Source organism: Vicugna pacos, chromosome 15 (genome assembly GCF_048564905.1).
Source record: "Vicugna pacos chromosome 15, VicPac4, whole genome shotgun sequence".
NCBI classification, from domain to species: Eukaryota; Metazoa; Chordata; class Mammalia; order Artiodactyla; family Camelidae; genus Vicugna; species Vicugna pacos.
The window spans coordinates 6626737-6649611 of record NC_133001.1 but is presented as its reverse complement, the minus strand read 5'-3'; the positions used below and the strand labels follow the sequence as shown (position 1 = coordinate 6649611).

At 48.9% G+C, this 22875-nt stretch overlaps 2 protein-coding genes across 3 annotated transcripts in view; one reads left to right on the top strand and one right to left on the bottom strand.

Annotated features, from left to right (window-relative positions):
- Nucleotides 1–22875, top strand: part of LOC102538218 (retinol dehydrogenase 12-like) — a 305649-nt gene that overhangs the window by 82755 nt on the left and 200019 nt on the right. The gene's annotated exons all lie outside the window — the stretch shown is intronic.
- Nucleotides 9359–12212, bottom strand: EGR4 (early growth response 4). Of its 2 annotated transcripts, none has more exons than XM_006201574.3 (2): nucleotides 11606–12212; nucleotides 9359–11205 (listed from the first exon to the last, which is right to left on the bottom strand). In XM_006201574.3, exons 1-2 carry the CDS (start codon nucleotides 12048–12050, stop codon nucleotides 9890–9892), a joined length of 1761 nt encoding a protein of 586 aa, XP_006201636.2. In that variant the 5' UTR covers nucleotides 12051–12212; the 3' UTR covers nucleotides 9359–9889. The 2 variants fall into 2 exon arrangements, with proteins under 2 accessions (XP_006201636.2, XP_006201635.2); XM_006201573.4 differs by having other exon boundaries at nucleotides 9359–11208; nucleotides 11606–12123.

Genomic DNA, 22875 nt, shown 5'->3' with positions numbered 1-22875 from the left:
CCAGCTCACATGCTACCCTTTCCATGAAGCCCTCTGCCCCCTCCTCCAGCTCAAGTCACACCACAACACGAATCACTCCTTACCATAGCTCTTCACAGATGGTAACAGGTATCACATGCTGGCTGGTCATGGGCCTGTTTGTACATCAGATCCCACCCTACACATACATTAGAGGGCAGGGACAATGACTCACCCTCACACCTTCCACACGCACAACAGACATTAGTATATTCTTAGAAGAATTACTGTGAATAATGGATCAATTGATTGATTTCTGTAACCAAAGTGATTGCCACCACTCATTGTCGTGGACCTGGCTGAATTTGGTTACAATTAAATCAAGAATCACCTCAAATAACAGGTGCTTCCCCCACTCTGCTAGTCACCCACTGGGAGCTCAGAATTTGCTGTGTCTTCTTGACACTGTCACTCTTACAGAGCTCCAAGGCTTAGGACTTGTCTGTTTCATTCTATTCTATCCACCCAACAGAAAGAGGTCAACCACAAGGCCCGTGCCAGGCACTGGGGACATAAAAATGAATTAGATAGTAATGCTCTCAAGGTGCTTGCAGCCTAGTAATCGAGACAGTGAACATTCATCTACTAACAATTCTTGTGAGAAAACATGGTTGTCATTTGGTCCTCAGGTGAGTGCTGCCAAGTAGCTGGTATTACCTCCATTTTAGGGTGAGCAAATTGGGGTTCAGAGTGGCCAAAGCACTTGTCCAAGGCCAGTAAGTGACTGTAACAGACTGTCGCTTTGGTGGCACCCAATGAGCCACGCCTCAGCACTTTTGCCTTTATGCGGTCCCCTCCCACACTGACTCAGAGCTTGGCTGTGACTTTGGCCAATAGGACATTAAGGGAGACTGATGCAGGCAGAGCATCCTCTTGGAATACTTCCTCTTGGGATCCAGCTGCCATGTGGAAGACTTGGGCTAGACTACTGGGTGATTAGACGCCATGTGTAGAGAGACCTCTACGTGTCTGGAGGATGAAAGGCCACCTTGATGTTCCTTTCCAGCCAGTCTCTTAACTGAATGCAGCTGAGAAGTGCCAAGTGAGCCCACAGTCACAGTGACAGCTAACCCACAGACTACAAGAAATAATAAATCAATGTTGTTTTAAGCCCCTATACTCTGGGGAGGTTTGTTATACACCAGTGAATGACTGAAACCGTTATTTGAACCCAAGACTATTTGACTGACTTCAAAACCATGCTCTTAGACTCAATACCATGTTTCTCTGGGTTGAAAGTAGAATGTCCTACCAATATGGTAATATTCACAGGTTGGCCCATGGTAGCAGTCAATAAATACTTGTTGAATGAATGAATGAAGGGAGTGGTGGGCTGACAGAGAGGTAGGAAAGTCCAGGGAATTCAAAGGCAGGATGGCAATGACCTTTCCACAACCATGACCCCTTCCCACTACAAATATGCCAAAAGTAAATATTCCCTAAATCTAGAAACAAGTGCATGGATACCACCACAATCCCTCTTTCTGTCTCTTTCTCTGTTAAATTCAGATCAGGCAAAGTTGAGAAGTTCACAGAGTTTCGTTCTTGATGGTCATTCCCCTGCCCCCAACTCTCCACCATGCCCCTGGCATCTACTCTCCCTCCTACTTGGCCTTCCGGGCCCAACAGCTCTTTCTCCCTCTTTCCATGTCAAATCCATGTGCAGGAAAGCAGAGAAGGTGGAAATTACAGAAATGGGGGAGGAAGATTTGGATATTAGTAGATGGCATTACAGGCCAAAGAAATGAAACTCTAAGCTCAGTGCTTTCAGGAGACATCTGTCAGCAGGTGGAGGAGGTATCTGAACGATAGGGAGGCAGCTGGAGGTGCCCCTGTGGATGGGCAATAAAGGAATGCTCCCTGATGCTCTAAAACCCAAGGAGGTGGGGGCTCTGGCTCTCCACACCTAGGGCTGTGGCCCAACGTGTGTACCTCCCAGAGTAGTCACTATAGCCTGGTGAAGAGCCACTGGGGTCACTGCGTCCAGTCCTCTGCTTCCTGGCAGCCCTGACACTGCCTTTTCTGTTCTAAGCTCCCCCTCACTCTCTGGCTCCTACAAACATGCACACACCTCCCAAGGTCACACATACATAGCTCCAGCACCTGGATCCCACACCCAGAAAACCTTCTGGGCCCCTCATTGCAGACTCGACTTAAGGAGAGAGCAGGCCCCACTGCTACTCACAGGCAAACTGTGGCAAGTGCACGCAGGCACCGTGGCACACACTCACATGCAAAGCAATGCAGTGGGGTGCACACATCAAGATCACTGTGGGCAGTGTCACTGGCAGAGGCACTGGGATATGAGGTGACAGAAACATGCATTGCACACACATGCACACCTCCAGACCATCCAGACTATCACACGTGCATACGGGCACCCAAACCCTCCCACCCTCAGACACCCGCACAGGTGCCCAGCCAGGCCTCAACACCAAGCCCCTCCCCCACCCCTTTTCAGAAGCAGGTGGAGAGGGCTGGGTTTGAGGGCGCTCTTCCTCCTCCCTCCCTCTGGCCCCAGCTCTCCAAGGTCCGGAGTCTCAGTGGGGTCTGGAGCCCGCCCCCGCCCCCCAGCCTGGCTCAGGGAGCGACTGGCGAGAGGGGGGGGATGGGAAGCTTGGTCTCAAATCGTTCTGATTTTAATTCCTTAAATTAACCCCTTCCTTGCCTCTGGCCTGGCCTGCCCAAATCCCTCCCTGTCCGGGAGCCTCTCGGGCCTCCAGAGGGCTGTGGGGGGTGGGGGGGAAGCAAGAGGAGGAGGCAGCGGCTGAGGTCCTCCCAGCCTTCCCTCCAGGAGCGGTCCCGCAGCGCGCCCGCGACTCGCCCTTACCTCCTCCACCCCGCGACGAGGCCAGGCCCCGCGGCCCTCGGCTGGGGGTGCAGAGGCAGCCCCCGCGTGCCCGGGCCAGATGCAGGGCCGCCTCGGGGCCTCGGATTTCGTTCCCCTCCGCAGCCTCGGGTGTCCGCCGCGGCTGGTGCCCCCGCCTCCCTCTCGGGGCGGGGGCGGCCGAGCCTCCCAGCCAGTCGCAGCGGGAGGGGCACACAAACAGGGTGGGGGAAGGATGGAGGAGGAGGAGGGAGGAGGGGGCGCGCGGCCGGAGGAAAGGAAGGGAAGGGGGAGGGAGGCGGCGAGGAGGTGGGGCGGAGCCGGCCCCTCCTCCGGGGCGGGCTCTCCTGCGAGCTGGGGAGCGGCAGATGCCGCCAGAAGCGGCTGCGCCGGGACCCCACGTTTTCCGCCGAAGGTGGCTTCGGTGGGGGAGGGTCCGCGGCGCCGCCCTGAGGGTGCGGGGGCGCCCCAGCCGCGCTCCCCCTCAGTCCCTGTTTTCCTGGGTCGCAGCACCGCCCAGTGCACTCTCCATGCCCCGGGCACCTCCGGTTGTGACCTGCGCTGCCCACCTTTAATCCAAACCTCTCCGCCCTAACCCTACCACTCTGGCTTGGGCCTGCTCCCATTCGGGGCAAATTCGGAGGTGGGCGGTTCTGAGGGGGTGTGGGTCGGGAAGAGCGCCGGCGCGGTGCAGTACTCCTGGGATCACGGCCACCGGCCCTTAGGCAGCCTCCTGGGATGCGCGCCGCGGGCTGTGCATTCAGCGACCTCAGGTCAGACGCACAGTCTCCGCGGAGACTGCCTGGGTCAGGCCCCTTTGGGCATCCCTGGGGAACCAGGGGAACTAGGAGGGACTCTGTCATGTCCCGGGACCCAGTCTTGTCCTTGAGGGTGTCATCTAGGAGCACGTGTCCCCGTCACAGATCCTATCCGGGACCTGGAGGAGGAAGAAAGGGGCAGTGGCCCCTGGCCCTGGTTCCTTCTCACCCATTGTCACCTCAAACTTGGTTAGGGGAAAAGCCTGACTCCCTGGGACTGGAGCACCTAGAGGGCCCGCCCGTGGCTTAAGGTCCAGCCAGCTGCTGAAGCAGGAACAATCTGACTGTCTTAGGCTTGGAGGAAGTCTACAGGGCTTCAGTGGGGAAATCAGACAGGGTGTTAGGGCTCCCAGACCTAGGGTTGAGCTGAGCTGAGCTGAGCTTTGGATGAGGAAAAGAAGAGATGGCGTTTCAGACTAGGTGCAGTGCTTGGGCAAAGGCAAAGAAACTGGCTTGGGAAGGGCTGAGGGCCAAGGCCATGTGGGCAGTCCAGCTACAGCAGTACAGAGATCTAGCATAGCCCCAGGATTCTCCAATAAATGAGGGTGAAGAGGACTTTCCTCGACCCCATCCTATTCCTGCCAAGGCAGAGATATTGGGCATTTAGTGTCTGGAAGGATAATTTGTAGAGTTGTCAGGTGGCTTTTGAAGAGAGGCACATTTAATATGGACTCTGGCCAGTCAGGTCAAATTCCCCTCCTGCCCCACACCTTCTCTTCCTTCCCCTAGCTCCTAAATTTCTTTCCTCCTCCGGAAAGTCCTCTTAGATTGAGTGAATAAGAAATCATTTCTTCTAAGATTTAGATTATAACAGCTCCTATTAACCAAATGCTGGGCATCACACTAGTCATTTTATGCATATTATTCAATTGTCAATAAACCTATTGAATAGGTATTATTGTTAGCCCCACTTTACCGATTGGGAAACTAAAGTTCAGAGCACAACAAAGGGCACAGTCAAGATTTGAATTCAAGTCACCAAACTGCAAAGTCTATGCTTCAATACAATGCCCCCCTGCACCCCTTTGCTATACTAAGCCCATGGAGCCTTCCCCTGCCAAAATGATTTCCTAAATCCACCTGCTCTTGCAGACTGCCAAACATACCCTTATATTGTCTTTTGTTTTAGTGATGTTTGTCCTCTGTGCTTCCTACGAACGTGCAAAAATAATTTGGGGCATGATTGTGTATGCACACGTGTTTTTGCTCATGTATATACATGCATGTGCATGCAGGTGTATATCTGTGCATATGCACATGTGTGCATGTGTTTGTGAGTGTATATATGTGTGAATGCATGCATGTGTACATATGTGGGTGTGCTTGTGCATGTATGAGTGTATATATGTACGAGCGAATGCACAAATGTATGTCAGTGGGTATGCCTGTACTTGTGTATGTGTGTGCATGTGCACAAGTGTGCACGTGTGCATATGTGTTTATGCATGTGCGCACGTGTGCCCGTGCTACACTTTAGGGACAACAGTTCCTGCTTGGTTGTTATGGGAACCACAGTTCTAAAAATATTAAACTGAATCCCACTCCATGTGGGCCAGAAAAACCAAAAGGGAGAGAGAGCTGAGGGACAGACACATCTGGGGACCCAGAGGTGAGGCAGAGAATCATGGGCCCAGGAAGAACTGGATAGACACAGACCAGCCAGAAGTGTGGTCCCACTCATGGGACCCCGTGGCTTGGATCAGGGCCTCAGTCTTGCTTCTTCCCATCTCTCCCTCCTGATCCTTTCCCAGTTTCATGCTCTCCAACCACCTTCCTTCCTTCCTCTTCTCCTCCTTTCTCCCCCTTCTCTTTTTCCTTTCTCCTTTTAGGCCTTTAGGACTTTTTTGGGGGGGTGGCAACCAATCAACAAAATAATTAAGCATTTGAGTGTGCAGGGCAGAAGGCCTGGTGATATGGTGGCCACACATATGGATCAGACAAGGTCTTTGTCCTCGAAGGAGCTCAACAATGGGAGGATTTGGATACTACATGGGGGGAAGGGAGAAGATAGAGCGAAGGGAGAGATGACAGAGGAGGGTGGCTGATAAGTTTGGATCAGATACGGAAGGCTTTAATTGTAATGTATTTTTTTGTAAGAAGGTGGAAGCTGTGGTCAGTTTGGGATACAACACTATGAATAACAGTTTAGAGAATTTACATCAGGAGTGCTGTGCAGTGTGAAATGGAAGGAGAGAGAATGGAGGCAGAGGGACTCCAGGAAGCAGTTTGGTGTACTGTAGGCCTGTCTCAAACAGGGCACAGAGGCTGGGGTGAAAAGGGGGGAAACAGCACTCTGGTTGTTCTGTCAAACCCTCCCTCATATCCCACCTCATCAAGATTCTTATTACTCGTCCCTGTCTCTCCAGGGTGAGAGTCAGGATTTGAGTGAGAGTGTTACTGATGTGTGTGTCGAATTCTTCAGGTGCCCTGGAAAGGAAAAAAAGTTGGGAAGTATTTGAAAGGTCCAGCATATGGTAGGTACTCAGTAATACTTGTGAAAAAGTGGGTATGTGGTATGCACTGGTCTTGGATCTGGAAAGCCCAGGTTCAATGCTCTCTTCAATCTCTCATCATCTTTATGCCCTTAAGAAAATCCCCAAATTTCTTGGGCTTCAGTTTCCTCCCCTATACAATAAAGGATCAGAGAAGATGTTCCAGTAAGCTCCTTCCAACTCCACATGTTATTATGTGATTGTCATAACCAAAGTTTTTGTATATGTGGAGGGGGTGGTATGGACTGAGGAGCTGGCAATAGGCACAGAAAGGATAAATGGCACAAATATTTTAATAGAGGAATCAACATCTTCTGGCTTCAGTTTTCAGCAAAGTTATCAAATAAGCCAAAGTCCCTCCTGCTACAGAATGCATGGACTGATTCACAAAATACAACAGACTTCTGAAATGCTTAGCTGAGCTTGCAAGAAAGGAAAGAAAATCTACATGGACCAAAACAAGGGAACTGAGACCAACAAATGTAAACTTAAGATGTGCCGTGACTAACCCCAGGAGGTATGGGGAAAGGAGCATGTTGCTTGTCTGTCCTGACCTGGGCCCTGGGTGGAGTAGGGGGAGTTGCCTCTGAGAATTTGTAACTACTTGAGTTAGAATTTGAACTCACAACACCTGCGTAGTACAAGAACCCTAACCCAAGAAATTAACATAAAGATTGGTCTCCATAAGTTGATATTCCTGGAATGCCTGGCAGAAGCAAACACAAAACTGCTGGGGAGAAACATACCCTCAACCTAGGCCACAGAATATTACTGTCCAGGTAAGTTCCCACTTCAGATGAGCTCACAAGCTAAAAATTACAGTACATAAACAGAAACAGTGTATCATGAATTAGAGTAGATAAGATCCTTTAGAACTTCAATAAGATCCAACAGGTCTGAGTGACAGCCTGGATTTGGGGGGGGGGGTCAAAAATGAATCCCACAAAATAATTGTAGTTATTTAGGTAAATTGAGGGAACCAAACAAAAGATGGTCTTCATTGGCATAAGTTGGGTATATGGAAGGATGATTTGATTTTAGACAGAATGTATTTGAAATGGTGGTGGGACTACCATATGGAGATGTTCGTTAGAACCATGGGGCTTCAGCTGGAGTAGAGACAAAGCTGGCTGGCTTAGAAGTTATCTACATAGCAGTGATAGTTGAAAGCCTAGGAATTAATGTACTCTCCAAGGACAATGTTGAAATGGGGAAGAAGAGGGCTCAGAACTAAGTCTGGAGAAATACCCACATTTTGAGGACCAGATGAAAAAGAGGAGCAAGTAAGGAAAATGAGCTCTCTGTTAGTTCCCGATTATGTTTGGATCCTGGGTTTGGGGTGGTTTTTTGATTGCTCTATTTAATTCTTTCCATCTCTGGCCTAACATTCTTTTCCCTCAAAATCCTAAGGGGAAGTTCTGGTAAATGGAGCTGTTTCCCTTGGGAGGAGTAACAGGAGAGACTTATCAGCTGGAAGTTCTAGAACCACACAGGGCTCCGGTAGCAGCACCACTACTAAGTCACTTCTTCGGGGTTCAGTTTTCTCATCAGTGATTTTAGGCCTCAGTGGGTGTGAGGACAAGGTGGGGCACAATACAGCTGACAGTAGTTAATGGGATGCTGCTGACAGAGGCAACGGTGGGTTGGTTAGACACCAACCACCTACAGCCTGTCTGCTCTTCTTCCTTTGTTCAGGTTGTGTGGTTTGGGACCAGTTGGTTGAAATCTGGGCCTTTATGCTTTTACCCTACTCTGTATGGAAGCTGGATGGTTCACGCCTATCAGTGAAAGTCACTTAAGTAGTAAAATAATGAGTCATCATCATCATAGGTCTCCATGAATCTACCACTTACCTGTTACAGTGCCAGATGGTCCATCATTTGAGCCTCACTATAGGGTTAAACATTGCCCTTCTGCTACTCTATTAAATGCTAACTTTTCTAGAAGAGGTAATATTATTAGATACAAGGTACTGAACCACATGAAAGCACTTAACACTTGGGAGAAAAATGGGTGCTGACTTGATAATTTTGTCTCTGCTCATTTGGACTGCAGAGGTAGAGGGTGAGTACATCTGAGTGTGAAGGGATAAATTAGCGGAAGGATCAGAAGCTGTACTGAACTGGCATCCTCGGTCTGTAGGACTCTTAATTAAAGAATAGTTCAGCTCAGAAAAGAATGAAGCCCCCAGACAGGCTCTATCCTTTCCTTAGCAGAGAGGAGTTGTTGGGGAGGAGAGATGGGGTGCACAGCACAGTTTTAATGCTCCAATGTCTGCCCAAGATGGCCAGAAAGAGTAAAAACCTTTGGGTTGGGAGTTTAGGGAGCAAAGGGGAGCAATTTTCACCCATTCCCCACCTTTCTCATCACAGGATCATACTTTCCTTACCACCCTTATAGCTCCACTCCCACAGAGTCATGGAGTGTTCACCTGGAAGGGAAGAGGGGCTGTGGCTGGCGCATGGCTAGATGGCAAACGGGCTGCTGTGGGAAGAGCAAATGATGAGGCTCTGTCAAGCACCCTCTCTTTGCTGGGCTTGGCTCTGCTCATCCAGGCTCTAGCTGATTGCTGAGTCCCTTTTGGCCCTGACAGAATGTGATTCTCATATAGATGCATAGGCACCGGCTGGAGCCTCTGTGATACCCAATACTCTGGGTGTTCCAAAACAGCACTGAAATACTGCAGTCTTCTGCTGTCGCTACTGCCTGGAGCTCCCTCTAGTTGACAAATCTATTTCATCTCTTGGTAGGATGCCTTTTCAAACGATTAAGCTGAGGTGCCGCCATTCTGGGGGTGGGAAAAAAGCACCGGCTTTGGAGCCAGACAGATCTGAGTTTGGCCCTGTCTGTTCCTAGACGAGTTACCCAGCAAATTACCTACTTTGCTTCCTCGTGCTGCACTCAGGATTGTGAGGACCAAGAAGAATAATATATGCACAGTGTTTAATACCTAAGCCTCTCAACCACTCTCAAGTTCCAGAAACACTTTGAATCCTTTAATCACAGGTCAGCTGTGATTAAATTCATTCCTTAATTCAGTACATATTTATTGAATGCCTACTACGTGCCAGAGTGCCGGACAGTAGGTGTGTAATGACTCTATGAGCATGAGGATCTCCTTTCTCTTCTGGCACATACTCTCCTGTAGGAGTAATCGGGGAGTAGGGGTAGGAAATGGTCAGGAGCTTGGATGGCAGATTCAGTAAGCTTTTAGCACAATAATTTTAATTGCAAAAATAAACAGTTTTGTCAACTGCTTGAGAGTAGCGTCTGCTTTACAAAAATTAACAACAACAAAAAGGAAATAACCCCAAAGCAAAACATTACAACCAATGGCTGCTGAAAACGACATTGCTGTACAAAATCCCGCGCGAGACCAGCTCGGCGCTGCCCCAGCCTATCTCTGGGGGGCTAGGAGAGGGCGTGGGGCGTGCGCCAGTTACAGAAGATTGTCAAGTCCCAAGGAAGTGCCTGCTCAGTGGGTGGCCTGAGAGAACTTCCCTCCAAAGCGCGGCTGACTCGGGAGATGGCACCCGGACCGCGGGAGCTGTCCACGGAGCTGGTGCTGAACGGGGAGTGTGCGGCGGGCCCTTCTAGGGAACTGGAAGCGGGACCAGAGGCCGGCCTCAGGGCGTGCCGGGAAGAAGTGGGAAGAGGAGCGGGGCGGTGGGGCGGGCCAGGTTTTCTTGTGCGCGCCGGGCGGCGGCGCCCCAATCTACAAACCCATTTCACTCTCACAGGGCAGCGAAGGAGAGGCCCAACGAGTAAAAGCCAAGGCCCTTGAGCCGCTCCTCGGCGCGCGCCTTCTGCTTGAGGTGCACCTTGCTGTGCCGTTTCTTTTCATCGCTGCGCGCGAAGCGGCGGCCGCACACGTCGCAGGCAAAGGGCTTCTCGCCCGTGTGGGTGCGCACGTGTGTGGTAAGGTGGTCGCTGCGGCTGAAGTTGCGGAGGCAGATGCGGCACTGGAAGGGCTTGTGGCCCGTGTGGATGCGCAGGTGGCGGTTGAGCTCGTCGGAGCGCGCAAAGCTGCGTACACAGCTCTCCACCGGGCAAGCAAAGGCCTTGGCGTGTGGCCGAGGGCAGAAGCAGCGTGCGCTGCACTTGCCGCCCCGGCGCCCCTTGCGCCGCGCCTTAGCTGGGGGTAACTGGGCCGGCGGCGGCGGTCCAGGAGGTTCAGGTACGTCACTGCTCCCGGGGACGTCCGCCACCAGAGGTTTCGGGAAGTCCGCCGCGGAGCTGCGGAGGCCCAGCGGGGAAAGCTGAGGCTGCGTACCATCTAGAAACTCTCCGCCTTCGCCGCTACTCCCTCCCTCCCCACTAGGAGGGGTCAGGAGCCCTGGGAGGCCCTCGGTCCCCTCCCCTAAATCACCCGGAGCCAGCGGGAAAGCGTCGTAGGCCCCCGGGGTGTACAGTCTGCTGGCAGGGCCAGCCGTCAGCTCCGCGGGGCAGCTAATGGACAGCAGGTCTTCAATCTTGGTCCCTATCTGGGGGAAACGGGCCTCCGGGGCGGCCTGGTAGCCTCCCTGTGGCCCACAGCTCCCTGGAGCCCCTGCTGAGAGCAGCTCCCATGGAGCATAGGGACCTTTGAAGGCAGAGGCAGCGTCCAGCGCTGGAGAAGCCGGAGGAGCCCGGAGGCCTGGCTTGACGTCGGGTGGGGAGAGATGAGGCTCGTACAGGCACTGTGAGGGGACGCCTGCCGAGGGCGAGGCCTCCCAAAACGCCTCTGGGAAGGCGGCAGCGCCCAGATCCGGGGAGAAGAGGTCCGGCAGACCCGGCAGCAAGGCGTCGGGGCCTGCGGGAAAAGAGGCGTCCAGCGGAGAACGGGATGCTGCCGCCTCAGCACCCGGGAAAGGTGCCAGGCCTAGGATGCCCGACATGAGGTTGAAGAGTGCCTCCGGGTCGTGCGGGTGTTCGGGTACTGCCTGGATGAAGAAGCTACCACTGTAGCTGAGGCCAGGAGGGGGCGTGGGCGCAGGGCCTTCCAGGAAGCAGGAGTCGGCTAAGTCCCCCCCAGCGCCGCAGCTGCCCAAGGCCCAGCTCAAGAAGTCACCTGCTGAGGAGGGAGCAGGAATCAGCTCCGCGCACATCAAAAGTAGTGCCTCGGAGCCCACAGCCCCTACCCAAGAAGCTCTTAGTGCGCACTGACACACAAAGTGCCTTCTGCACATTTTGATCCAGCCGGAGACGGCATACGCCCCAAGATGCACATACAAACATGCACACGCAAAACACACGTGCACAGGCAAAAGGACGCCTTGATACACGCACAGGTTCCTGCAGAGGCGCTGGCGGCCCTGTGGGGGTGGGATTGGGGGTGCGCACCACAGGACCCCCAAATCTCCTACCACCCCTACCCCCACAGCTCCAGCGTCCCAGTCCCTGCTTATTCTCAGGCACCGTGCGTCCCCGCGCTGAGCCGCCGTCTGATCACCCCTAGCCGCTCTCCTTACCTCCGGGATAGCCAGCGGCTGCGGGTGGGTCCCTGGCGGGCAGCCGGGGCAGTTCGGTGCTGGGTTCGGAGCAACAGCCCTCGGTGGACTTTACCAGGAGCGCGTCGGGGCCGGAAAACTCGCTAAGGTGGAGCATGGCTCGGAGGCAGCTGCGGGGCTCCAGGGGCCTCGCCCGCTGGGCTTGGGGGCGCGCGGATGGCAGGGAGGCCGGCAGTCGGGGCGCCCGGCGCCTCGCAGACACAGGTGCCCAGGCTCCTGGCTCCGGGCTCTCACCTCTGGGAAAGGGGTAGGGGGAGCGAGGCTCCCTCGCTCGCCGGGACTGGCCTCGGGTGGCGGCTCCTCGCCTCTCCAAAGCGCAGCCGGGCTCCCCCAACCCGCGGCCCCCCCACTTATATAGCAGCGGTGGCGCTGGCTCAGGGCTTCCGACTCCCCGGGCCACTGCCATTTCGGGAGGCCCCGGCCCTGCCGCCGTGACGTAAATGCCCAAACATGGACACAGGATGTGTGCCGGGGACTCCCGAAAAGGAAAACTCGGCTGTGACGTCGTCGCCACCGCCGCCGCCGCCGGGCCCGCGCCGCTGCGTGCGCGCGCGCTCCCCGAGCGTGGAGCCCCGTGCGCGCCGGGGCCGCGGGTGCGCCCGGCTGGGGCGCTGCTCCGTGTGGGGCCAGATACCCAGTAAGTGCACTTCCCTGAAGACCGAGTGGACTTAGAATTCCACAGTTTGCGGTTTGAATCATCTCTCTGTCACCTAGTAGCTGTGTCATTGAATCTCCCTGAGCGTCAGTTTCCTCACCTGTGAAATGGAGATGTGTATATCTACTTCATAAATTTGCTATAAAGAGAAATGGGGTTAGAGGATATGAAGTTCTAGGCACAGGGGCACTCAATAAACCATAGAGATTATTGCTGTTATGTATAATTTGCTCATATCTGTGTGCTTTTCATTTTCTTAATAGTTTTTTTCAGTTTGTTCTGGAAAAAATAACTTACTTAAATTTAAAAGGACCATATCGTGAGAGAAAAAATCAATTAAAACAGAAGAATATATTCTAAATTGAAAAGTAAGTGTCTCTTTTTCCTACTCACCTCCCTCCTGAGGTAGCCACATCTACTTTCCCTGTGTATTCTTTCAGAAAAAAAAAATACCCTGCAAGCATACATACTGTCCTGCAATAGAATTCTCCCCCACTTATAATTGCTGAAAGATTGCTCCATGTCCAAACATAAAGTGCTTAGCCATTCTTTTCTAAGGCTGTATAGTACTCCACAGTAAGGGAGTTCAGTTTGTCCCCTACCCATTAGCATATAGGAAGTTTCTAACCTTTTGATTTTATTCACGTAGTTTTGTCCTTGAGTACATAAATGTGAATGTGTCTTTGGGATAAATTCCAGCCAGTGTAATTCTGGATCAAAGAGTCTGTAAAATTTTGATAGGTAAGTGGCAGTTGTCCTCCAGAAAAGTAGGGCCAATTCTTGCTCCCTCCTCCCTCACCCACAGGGTATGAGATGCTTCTGTAGTAGACTTTTTTTTTTTTTTTGCCTTCCTGTAAATGACTTACCCCAGGGATATTGTCCCAGGAGCACAAATGGAATCCACAGGCTATATTTCCCTAGAATCAATTCCTGGACTAATTGGACTTCTTCCGCAAAACTTAACAAATAAATTCCCTAAACTTTAAGGAGGCTATGGCTCTTGGCTGCAGAAGGCCAGTCATCTCCAGCAAAGAAGCCTGCCTACTCTCCTAATCTCATCTCTCTTCTGCTGTGGTTTCCCCTCTGTCTTATTACCTCATCTTTTAAAAATTTTCATTTTACTATGTGTTAAAGTTCACTTAACTCCTTTCTGGAACCAAATTAGGGGGTTAAGTAAATACATGGGAAAGGATGTTTTTCTTTATGAAAACAACAATTCTCGGGACTCTGGGCGCCAGAAGGGAGGGAGGGCAGGGCTGGGATTCCCTCCTCCTACTTGACTTTCCCAAGAGTGGGAATAAAGCCATTCAGGGATGATGGGCTAGAGCATGACTAACGTATCTCCCAGCCTGCCCTGCCCTCCGGTACTCTCCTTTTCAAGGGAGAAATCCAAAGATGCCCAAATCCCACCAAATTTTCAGGCCTTTCACCCTATATTCATTATCCGAACATTCATTCATTCAATTTCTCAATGTTCATTAATTCACTATTTATTCCTTAAGTGCCTACTGTGGGCCAGAAGGTAGATTCCGGTTTTTATTCCACCCATCTCCATTCCTATCTGCCCTATCCTCCACACCCCACAACAGCCCTGCCAGTGTGTGTGTTTACAGAATGTGCCATCACATAATCACCTATAAAATACATGCTGAAACACTTGCACTCATTTTCTTGTGTCTGGAAATCGTGCACGTGCAGCATGACCTAGCAAATGCCACGGATATAGTTTTATGTTACCAGCAAGCATGTTTCCACGTAGGAAATGCAGAAACCCAACACGTGTCTGTTAAGAACAGACACACAGGGCACTATTTCTTTTATCCTCTATTTCAGACCCTGGGTTTCATTTTAATCCAAATGTATTGCCACGGCCAGCTGAGCCCACACCAGACACACAGGGCACACATGTCTCAACTCCATGCTGGCATCTTGCTGCCTGGGAGGGAAGGGGAGTGGAGGAGTTTGGCTAGGCCAGTGTCCAGGGCGCCCCAGGTTGCCCCGTCGGGCCAGATTGGCCAGCCCCAGGTTCTCCATCCCTCTGCTGTTCCTCCCTCTGCCACAGCATTCCTCTCCCTTCTTAGTCATGGATAATTCCCCTACTCCTTTGGCAAGTTTCCAGGCTATCGCTGCTCTCTGCCAAGGGCTGTTGGGCTAGGTCTCTGTTAAGACAAAAGGTCCAACTTCCTCTTGTTTAAGGCCAGGCCTGGAGGCATTGCTGGGGAGGGAGGAGTGAATAGGAGAGGCGACGGGGAACGCAGCTCCCCGTGTGGGCTGGCCCAAATTCCTGCCCCCACCATTCACCTCCAACAGTCACAGGCATACGCAATGGGCCGTTACCTCTGGAGGGCAGTTGCATCTGCATTTGGTTCCTTGAGGAGGAGGAGGGAATACAGAGGGGAAATGGGCATTTTGTATCCTTTCCCAGCTCAGCTCCTCTTACTCCCAAATTTTAACAGCTTAAAAAGAGATTCTGGGCCCAGATAGAGTAAAGGTCTTTGGGTGGGCATGGAAAAGAGAGGCGCTTAGAACTATGAGCTCCACTTTAATTCACACTTCAAATATGAAAACACTAATTTCCACACAAGGAAAGTGAGAAATCACATACATTGAGCACTCTACAAAGATCATTTAATCATTGCAAAAGTTCTATGGAATAAGGAACTGAAGACCCATTTCACAGATTAGGAAACAGACTTGAAAAGGTTAAATATCTTGCTCAAGGCCACACTTCTGTTCAGTGGTGGGACTAAGAGTCAAGCCCACGCCAGCCTACTCCACCAGATAATTTAGGAAAAGATCATTCACTTTACAAAAAGAATTCGCTTTAAGAATGGCTCTAGGTGGAGAATCTTCCTCTAGCCTTTCAAATGGGGTATGATGTGCAAACTCCATCTGGCTGGTTCCCTTTCCTGCAAGAATTCCCTGGAGTGACTGCCATTAGGAACACTGTGGGTCACATCAGACACGTGCTGAGGAGGAGAGCATCCCTTGGGAGCCAGCGCAGAAACTGGTGGCAGTGGTGGTGGTGGTGGTGTGTGACCTTGGGGAGGGTGAGAAGAAATTTCTGATTTCCATGGGAAAAAAAAATGAGAGCAAGCACTGAATAGACAATTCCTGAATGAATTAGTGAATGAACAAACTCATTCATCAGATGTTCACTGAGCCCAGCCCCATGCCCAGTGCTGCACAGGCCCTTTGGATACTGAGACTGGGGCTGAGGCTGATGTCACAGTGGATGAGACTGGAAGGTCTGGATCCAGGGAGGGAGGAGAGGTGAGGGATCAGAAGTACGCTTCCCTTTTCTCCCTTCTGGGAAGGGCCCAGCCCCTGCCATCATTCTGATAATGCTGCAGTCTCCTCCCCGACTCCCCACCTTGATCCTTCTGCTCTAAATATCATTGTGTTCAAATAATAGTGTGTATTTTAAAAGACTCCAAGAAGACAGCTGCCTCAGAGTATTAATCATGAAGAGGCCAGCACTCAGTCTCCATGGCGACTCCTGACAGGATGCTGAGGAGCAGCTCCACGTCCCACTTCCCGGGGCCATGGAGATGCAGGGACACAGCAGCTCTCATGCTTGTCTCTCCTCTCTGCCTCTCCTCTCTCCTCGCTCCCCTCTTCCTCTTCTTTCTTCTTCTCTTCCACCCCCTCTTTTTTTCTTTTCCTGAACGATTTGTTTAAAAGTGGGGACAAAGGCGAGATCCAGCCATCAGACTGACAAGGAATAAAGCCACTGAGGCTGCAACAGAGATGATGTTTGCACCCAACTGCCACCTCTGCCATATCCAACTCTCCTCCCCAAGACCCCTGCGCTGCCCCTAGGCTTCACTGATCACGAGGCCAGAAGGAGGCCAGAAGGAGACAAAGGGGTGGGTGGCAAAGGACCCACCACCAGGGTCCTTCTCTGTCCCCCCCCCCCAACCCCGAACCATGTTCAGTTGTTGGTTTATGCTTTGGGCTCCACTATTGTTATTTCTTTCAATGGCTCTAAAAGTAACATAGGCTCATTGGGAAAAGACAAACATGTTAAAATTTATAATTCAAAAAAATAGAAGTATCTCTCCCAATTCTATACCCAGATATATACAATTAAAAAGTTTCAGGTTGGTTTCTATAGACTTTTCTTCATGCGTATTCATTCAGCATGATCTATTCAAACATAGCTTCGTTTATCATCATCATTATTTGTACCAATGGTATCATACTATATATACTTCTATAACTAACTTAACATTGTACCTTGAATAGTTTTTCTTTTCCCCCTATTATGATACAGATTAATCTATAGTGTTATTAACATTTGCTCCAGAGTATGCCATCGTGTAGACATATCTAATACTTTAACTTGATAGCTTCGTTTTTCTCACTATTATGAAGAATCTGGCTATGTCTAGCCTTTTGTGTGTCCTTGGTGCGCTGATGGGGGTAATAATGATACAATATGCTCGCTAACATTTGTATACCACTTACTATGGGCACTGTTTACTACGTACTGAGAGATTTACATACACTTAACCGTTTAATCCTCACAACAGCTTGCTAAGTACTATTACTATCTCTTAGATGTTTCATAGATGGGGAAATTGAAGCGTGAGGAGGTTAAGAAACTTGCCCAAGTTTATAAGGTTACGTTTAATGTTGGTGCCAGGATTTGAACCTAAGCATAACCATAGAATAGAGTCCCAAAATTAGAATTCCTAGGTCAAAGGTACAAATATTTAAAATTGCAGTATGTGTTGTCAAATCCTCCTCTAAAAAGATTGTTCCAATGTGGGGATCAGGCAGCTGCATATGAGGGCCAACTGGTGAGCAGAGAGAGGTACCCCAGCGATATTTAAACTTGTATTGTAAAAATTATCAGTAAGGACAAGAAACTTTTCATAGGGCCTTCATATTTCTTTTTTCTGTGATCTGGGGGCCTAACGCCTCCACCAAAGACGTCAGTGGGAGCCTTCCCCATGCTCCTTCAGCCCCGCAATGGGCACTGGAGATGAGGCTGTTATGGCATGGACTGGCTTGGGGCATGGGATACCAGGGCCTCAGCACCCTCCTTATTTTTGTTCTTTCTAGTTTGGGTCATGAAGGAAGTGGAGAAGAGAACAAGGTGGCTGCAAATTATTCAAGAAGAGCTTCTTAGATTCTTCCAAGGCAGCTTCTAAGCAGTTTTCCCACAGGAGAGAGAGAGATTATTCTTTCTCTTATCTTCCATTCTACATTCCTCCTTGGGCAAAATCAACGTTGGACAGAGCTGATCACAGAAGAGGTGTGACTAAGATGGGTTCTAGGAGGGTCAGAGGCAGGGGGATGGACAGAAGGATATCTGCCTGCTGCTACTCGCCCTGAATTTGGAATCTGCCTCCCACACAACCCTTTGTCTCTAAGCCTGGGTCTCCCTTCACGGCCAGTAATGGACTTGGGTCTTTTCTTTTTAAAGAAGAATTTTTTTTTAATTTGTTTATTTATTTATTTTTAGTAGGGGGAGGTAATCGGGTTTGTTTGTTGCTTGTTTGTTTTAATGGCAGTACTGGGGCTCGAACCTAAGACCTCGTGCATGCTAGGCATGCACTCTACCTCTGAGCTGTACCCTACCTCCTGGACTTGGATCTTGATGTGTGTTTTTATTTAATCAGGTAGAGGTGTTCAGAGCGTTGGTTTTCAGTTCATGAGCTGAGAAGGCAAAAAAGAGGCTGAGGGTAGATCGAGAGGCATATAGGTCTAGAACAGGGCTTAAATCAGAAAGAAGCCTGTTAGACCTCCCTGGCTTGCTTCTCTACTCCCTGGCCTCTTCCTGCTTCCTCTCGCCGGAGCTCACCCCACTGTCTTTTACCTTCTCTCCTCCTCCATCTTGTAATAGTTTTCCTTAAGCTGCTTTGAAGTAGATTGGTTCATGTGCTGGGATCTGACAACATAACTCCAAAATACTCAAGCAGTTTATCTACCGATGGGCCACTGAGCTGCAGCTTGAGTCCTCTGTGTGACCCTGAACCCTGTCCACCACTACACTAGGCTTCTGGGTGCAAGTGTTAGAAATGCAACCTGAATTAGTTTAGAACAAAAAAAGAAAGAAAGAAAAAAAGGAATTTATCAGCTCACAGAATCCGAAGGAGCGTCAAACAACCAACCTGCGAGAGCAGGGACGCAGCTGGTGTCAGGAGCTAGTGGGACCAGGGGCAAGGCGGTTTTCAAATACTCTCAGCTCTTCTTCTTTTTTCTCGCTGATGCCCCAAAACCTGGCCACTAGCAGATTCTGTGTCTCCATGTCCACCTGCTGTGATGAATGGATTCTTGTTCTCAGTTTCAGTTAGGAAATCCCAAGAAAGACCTCTGCTGTCCTCCCTGGGACAGTTATCTGGCTAGGGGGCAGGTTAATATAGCTGACAAGACCACCAGGGGCTTTCATCTGTGTTTTGAGAGCCATTCCCAGGGAAGAGGAAACCAGTGGGAGCCAGGAGGCCTCCCAGGAGGCCTCTGTCTCGGGCCCTAAGGGCAGGAGCTGGAGAGCACTGGGCCAGCTCTCATAACAGGGGCAGAAATGGATAGTTCCCTCCGCGTAGCAGTGCCCCTGGAGCAAGTCGCCTGCTCCATCTGTCTGCCAGCTCCAAGGAACACTGCCCAAAATAAAAGTCCCTAATTAGCAATTCCTGCAATCCAGAGCAAAACAATGTATTTGTTTCCGAGAATAATCTGGAGCCATATTTGGCTTGGCAACCAGCGGGTCCTACATATGCATGCAGTGTGTCATGTGAAGACTCCTGCAGGGACCTTTCCTCAGTCAGGGCATGAGGGCTGAGGCCTTGGGGGGTCCCCTGTCCAGGTAGCAGCAAGCAGGGGCCCAGAAAAGAACCGGCTTTATCAATCATGTACAGCGGGTTTCTGGCACAGAGAGGTAGGGGATGCAAGGAACTTCAACAGGACTTCTAAATACCAGTCCCCATAAAGGCCAAACTAGGGACACCTGGCCTAGAGGGTCATGGAGAATCCCATAATGGAGTAGTGACCTCAAGCCTGGGGGTCAGGGGAACTGATGCCAATCCAGCTCTCCTGTTAGCTTGTTCTGTGACCTTGAACAAATTTCCAGTCCTTTCTGTGCTTGCGCTTCCTCACCTGTGAAATGGGGGTGTTATCTACCTATGGCCTGAGGCCTAAGAGCTAGAATGAACAAATTCGGCAGTTGAAGCACAGGCACCTTCTACAGCTATGAGAGGTGATGTGAGAAGCAATATATCCAGTTAAGAAATAGTGGATAACCCTGCTGGCCCCAAATGTGCTCCCTATGTTCTCTGGGCACCTCTTTATATGAGGGTGGGATTGGATATCATGACCTGAATTTGATGACTGGCTCTTCCCTTCCAGTCCTTGCTCTCCTTCGTTCATTTATTCATTCATCTAAATATTTATTGAGGACTTAACATATCAACGCCTCATGTGATGTGTGATGCATGTGAAGCTGGGGGAAGGGCAGGTTGATTTGGGATCATAGATTGAGGCAGGAGATAGTCATCTAGCCAAAAAATTGGGGGGAGGCATCCTCAAGGAATTGACATTACAATTGAGACCAAGAAATTGAGTAAAATGTTAGCCAAGAAAAAAGGAAAGGTGGAGTGGGGACAATGTTCTAGGCAAAAGGACAGTATGTGCAAAGGCCAGAAGATGAGAGAAAGAGGGGTGGAGGAGAAAGAAGGATTCAGGGAACTGAAGGAAGTCCATGAAGGCTGGGGTATCAGGAGTAAAAGAGGCTCAGAAGTGAAGAAATGGGATCAGGCTGGAGAGACAGGCAAGCTCAGGATCATGGAGACCTTTTAAAGCATGTTTGGGCATCTGGACTCTATCCCTAGGGCCATAACATGCCTTTGAAGAGATTTAAGCTGTGCAGGAGATGCGGGTTTTATTTCAGAAAAATTTGTCTGCCTCCTGCCTTCCCTGAAAAATTGGGGAGGATGACCTGGAGGGGAGATCAGTTAGGAAGGAGGCTGCTGCAGCAATTCAGGTGAGAGAGGTTCGGGAGGCCTGAGCACTGGTAGCAACAGAAAAGGAGAAGCTTTCAGAGTCAGCCGCCATTCAGGAGCTAGTCAATAATGGACATATGTGGGCGGTTAGTGACACGTGGGGCAGAAGGGAGAGGAAGGAATCGGAGTTGACTCTCTGGTTCTGGGTTTGACAATGAGATAGTCATTTATTTAGGTGGAGAATCGGCAAGAAAAGCAGAGTCCTCTAACCAAACATATCCTGTTTTGTTTATGGAGCTATAATTTACATACTGTAAAAGGAGCAGCTCCTAAGTGTACAGTTTGATGACTTTTCACCCAAATCAAGATACAGAACATTTATATCCCCTGGAAAGTTCCCTTGTACCGCTTTCAAGTCAGTGTAGCCACTTTTCTCAATTCTATCCCTTGTAGATTAATTTTGCCTGCTCTTGAACTTCAAATACATGGAACAATTCGGTACATACATTTTGTGTCTGGTTTCTTTTGCTCAACACAATGTCTATAAGAGTTGTCCACTCCATGTTTTGCATGTATCAGTAATTTATTCTTTTTTAAAAATCATTGACTGATATGCCATTGTTTGAACATATCACAGCTTGTTTATGCAGTCTCTATTGGTGGAAGTAGGTTTTCGGGTTTTTGTTGCTGTTGTTTGTTTTTATGTTTGTTTGTTTTGAGGAATCCAACAGGAAAATGATTTAGAAATGAATGACAATGAAACAATAAAACAGTTATTAACTCTTGAGCCCTACTATATAGCTTTAAAATATATAAATAAAAGCTATGAGTAAAAGATCTCATTTATGTCAGCAAAATAAAGAAACTTTATAAAAATCTAGTAATAAACTCAAGAATGTATAAGATGAATATGCAGAAAACTATACAATTTTCTTGAAGGACATTAAAAAATAGAATAAGTGGGGAATGTTCATAGCAGCACTATTTACAATAGCCAAGGCATGGAAACAGCCTAAATGTCCATCAACAGACGACTGGATAAAGAAGAGGTGGTATATTTATACAATGGAATACTACTCAGCCATAAAAACAGACAATATAACGCCATTTGCAGCAACATGGATGTTCCTGGAGAATGTCATTCTAAGTGAAGTAAGCCAGAAAGAGAAAGACAAATACCATATGAGATCGCTCATATGTGGAATCTAAAATAAATAAATAAATACAAAACAGAAACAGACTCATAGACATAGAATACAAACTTGTGGTTGCCAAGGGGACAGGGGATGTGAAGAGATAGACTGGGATTTTAAAATGCACAACAGATGAACAAGATTATACTGTATAGCACAGGGAAATATATGCAAGATCTTATGGTAGCTCATAGCGAAAAAAAATGTGACAATGAATATCTAAATGTTCATGTATAACTGAAAAATTGTGCTCTACACTAGAATTTGACACAACATTGTAAAATGACTATCACTCAATAAAAAAATGTAAAACAAACAAACAAACAAACAAAAAATAGAATAAGTGGGGAGATATGTTTTCTTGGATGGAAAGACTCGATGGTATATATATGTCAATGTGTCAGTGTCTGTGGGTTCTCTGTGAAGTGGAGACATTGAGGTGGAGTTGGGAGTACAAGGGTTTTATTTGGAAGTAACGTATATGAGAGATAAAAGCAAGACTGGGCAGGAGAGCCTCAGCCTGCAATGCGAGGTTTCAGTCAACCCTGTGATGAGTTCCAGAGCCAAAAAATGACCATTAGAGAAATCTTGCGCTGAGAAGAAGTGGCCAGTTGCCTAGTACCCTCTCTGTACTCAGTCACTGGTGGAGGCCTTCCTAGAAAAAACCATGACCTTGGCTTGAAAGCGGAAGTGAAACTTAAAGGTGCTAACAGCTCGAGGCCCAGCTCTGTCTGTCTGTACTTGGAATTGAACGGCAAGTTCTTTCTTGAAGAGACACTTGAGGAGTGTACCTCCATAGCCGCCATAGTTAGTTCTCCCCAAATTAATGCAATTCCAATAAAAGTGCAACGATGACATGATTATATTCAGGAAAAATCCAAGGGATCAAACAGATGAATTATGAGACTTTATAAAAGTTTCTTGATATGAAGTCAACATATAAAATCTATTTTTTCTATATATCAGCAACAGTGAGTTAGAAGATGAAATGTAAGGGGAAGGTATAGCTCAGTGGTAGAGTGTGTGCTTAGCATGCCCAGTGTCCTGAGTTCAATCCCCAGTAACTCTATTCAAAAAATAATAGTAATAAATAATAGAATTTTTTAAAAAAAAGACGAGATATAAAAAGAAAAGAGAACCAAACTGAGTTTTTAAAATTCTATCACTTTCCAAAGACAAAAATATGGAGTACTGAAGTATAAATAGAACAAAAAAGTAAAATGTAAAGAAATTGATAACATTTTATTGAAAGATATTATACAAAGCTTTAATGAAGTGGGGCAATCGATCATTTTCATGTATTGAAAATGAAGACATATTAAGATAACAGACTTCCCCAAATGCATTGATGGTGTAGACAAACCAAATATTAAGATTTTTGTGGTGGTTCTTGTCAAGTTGATTATGAGATATTTATGGCAATGCAAAGAACCAAGA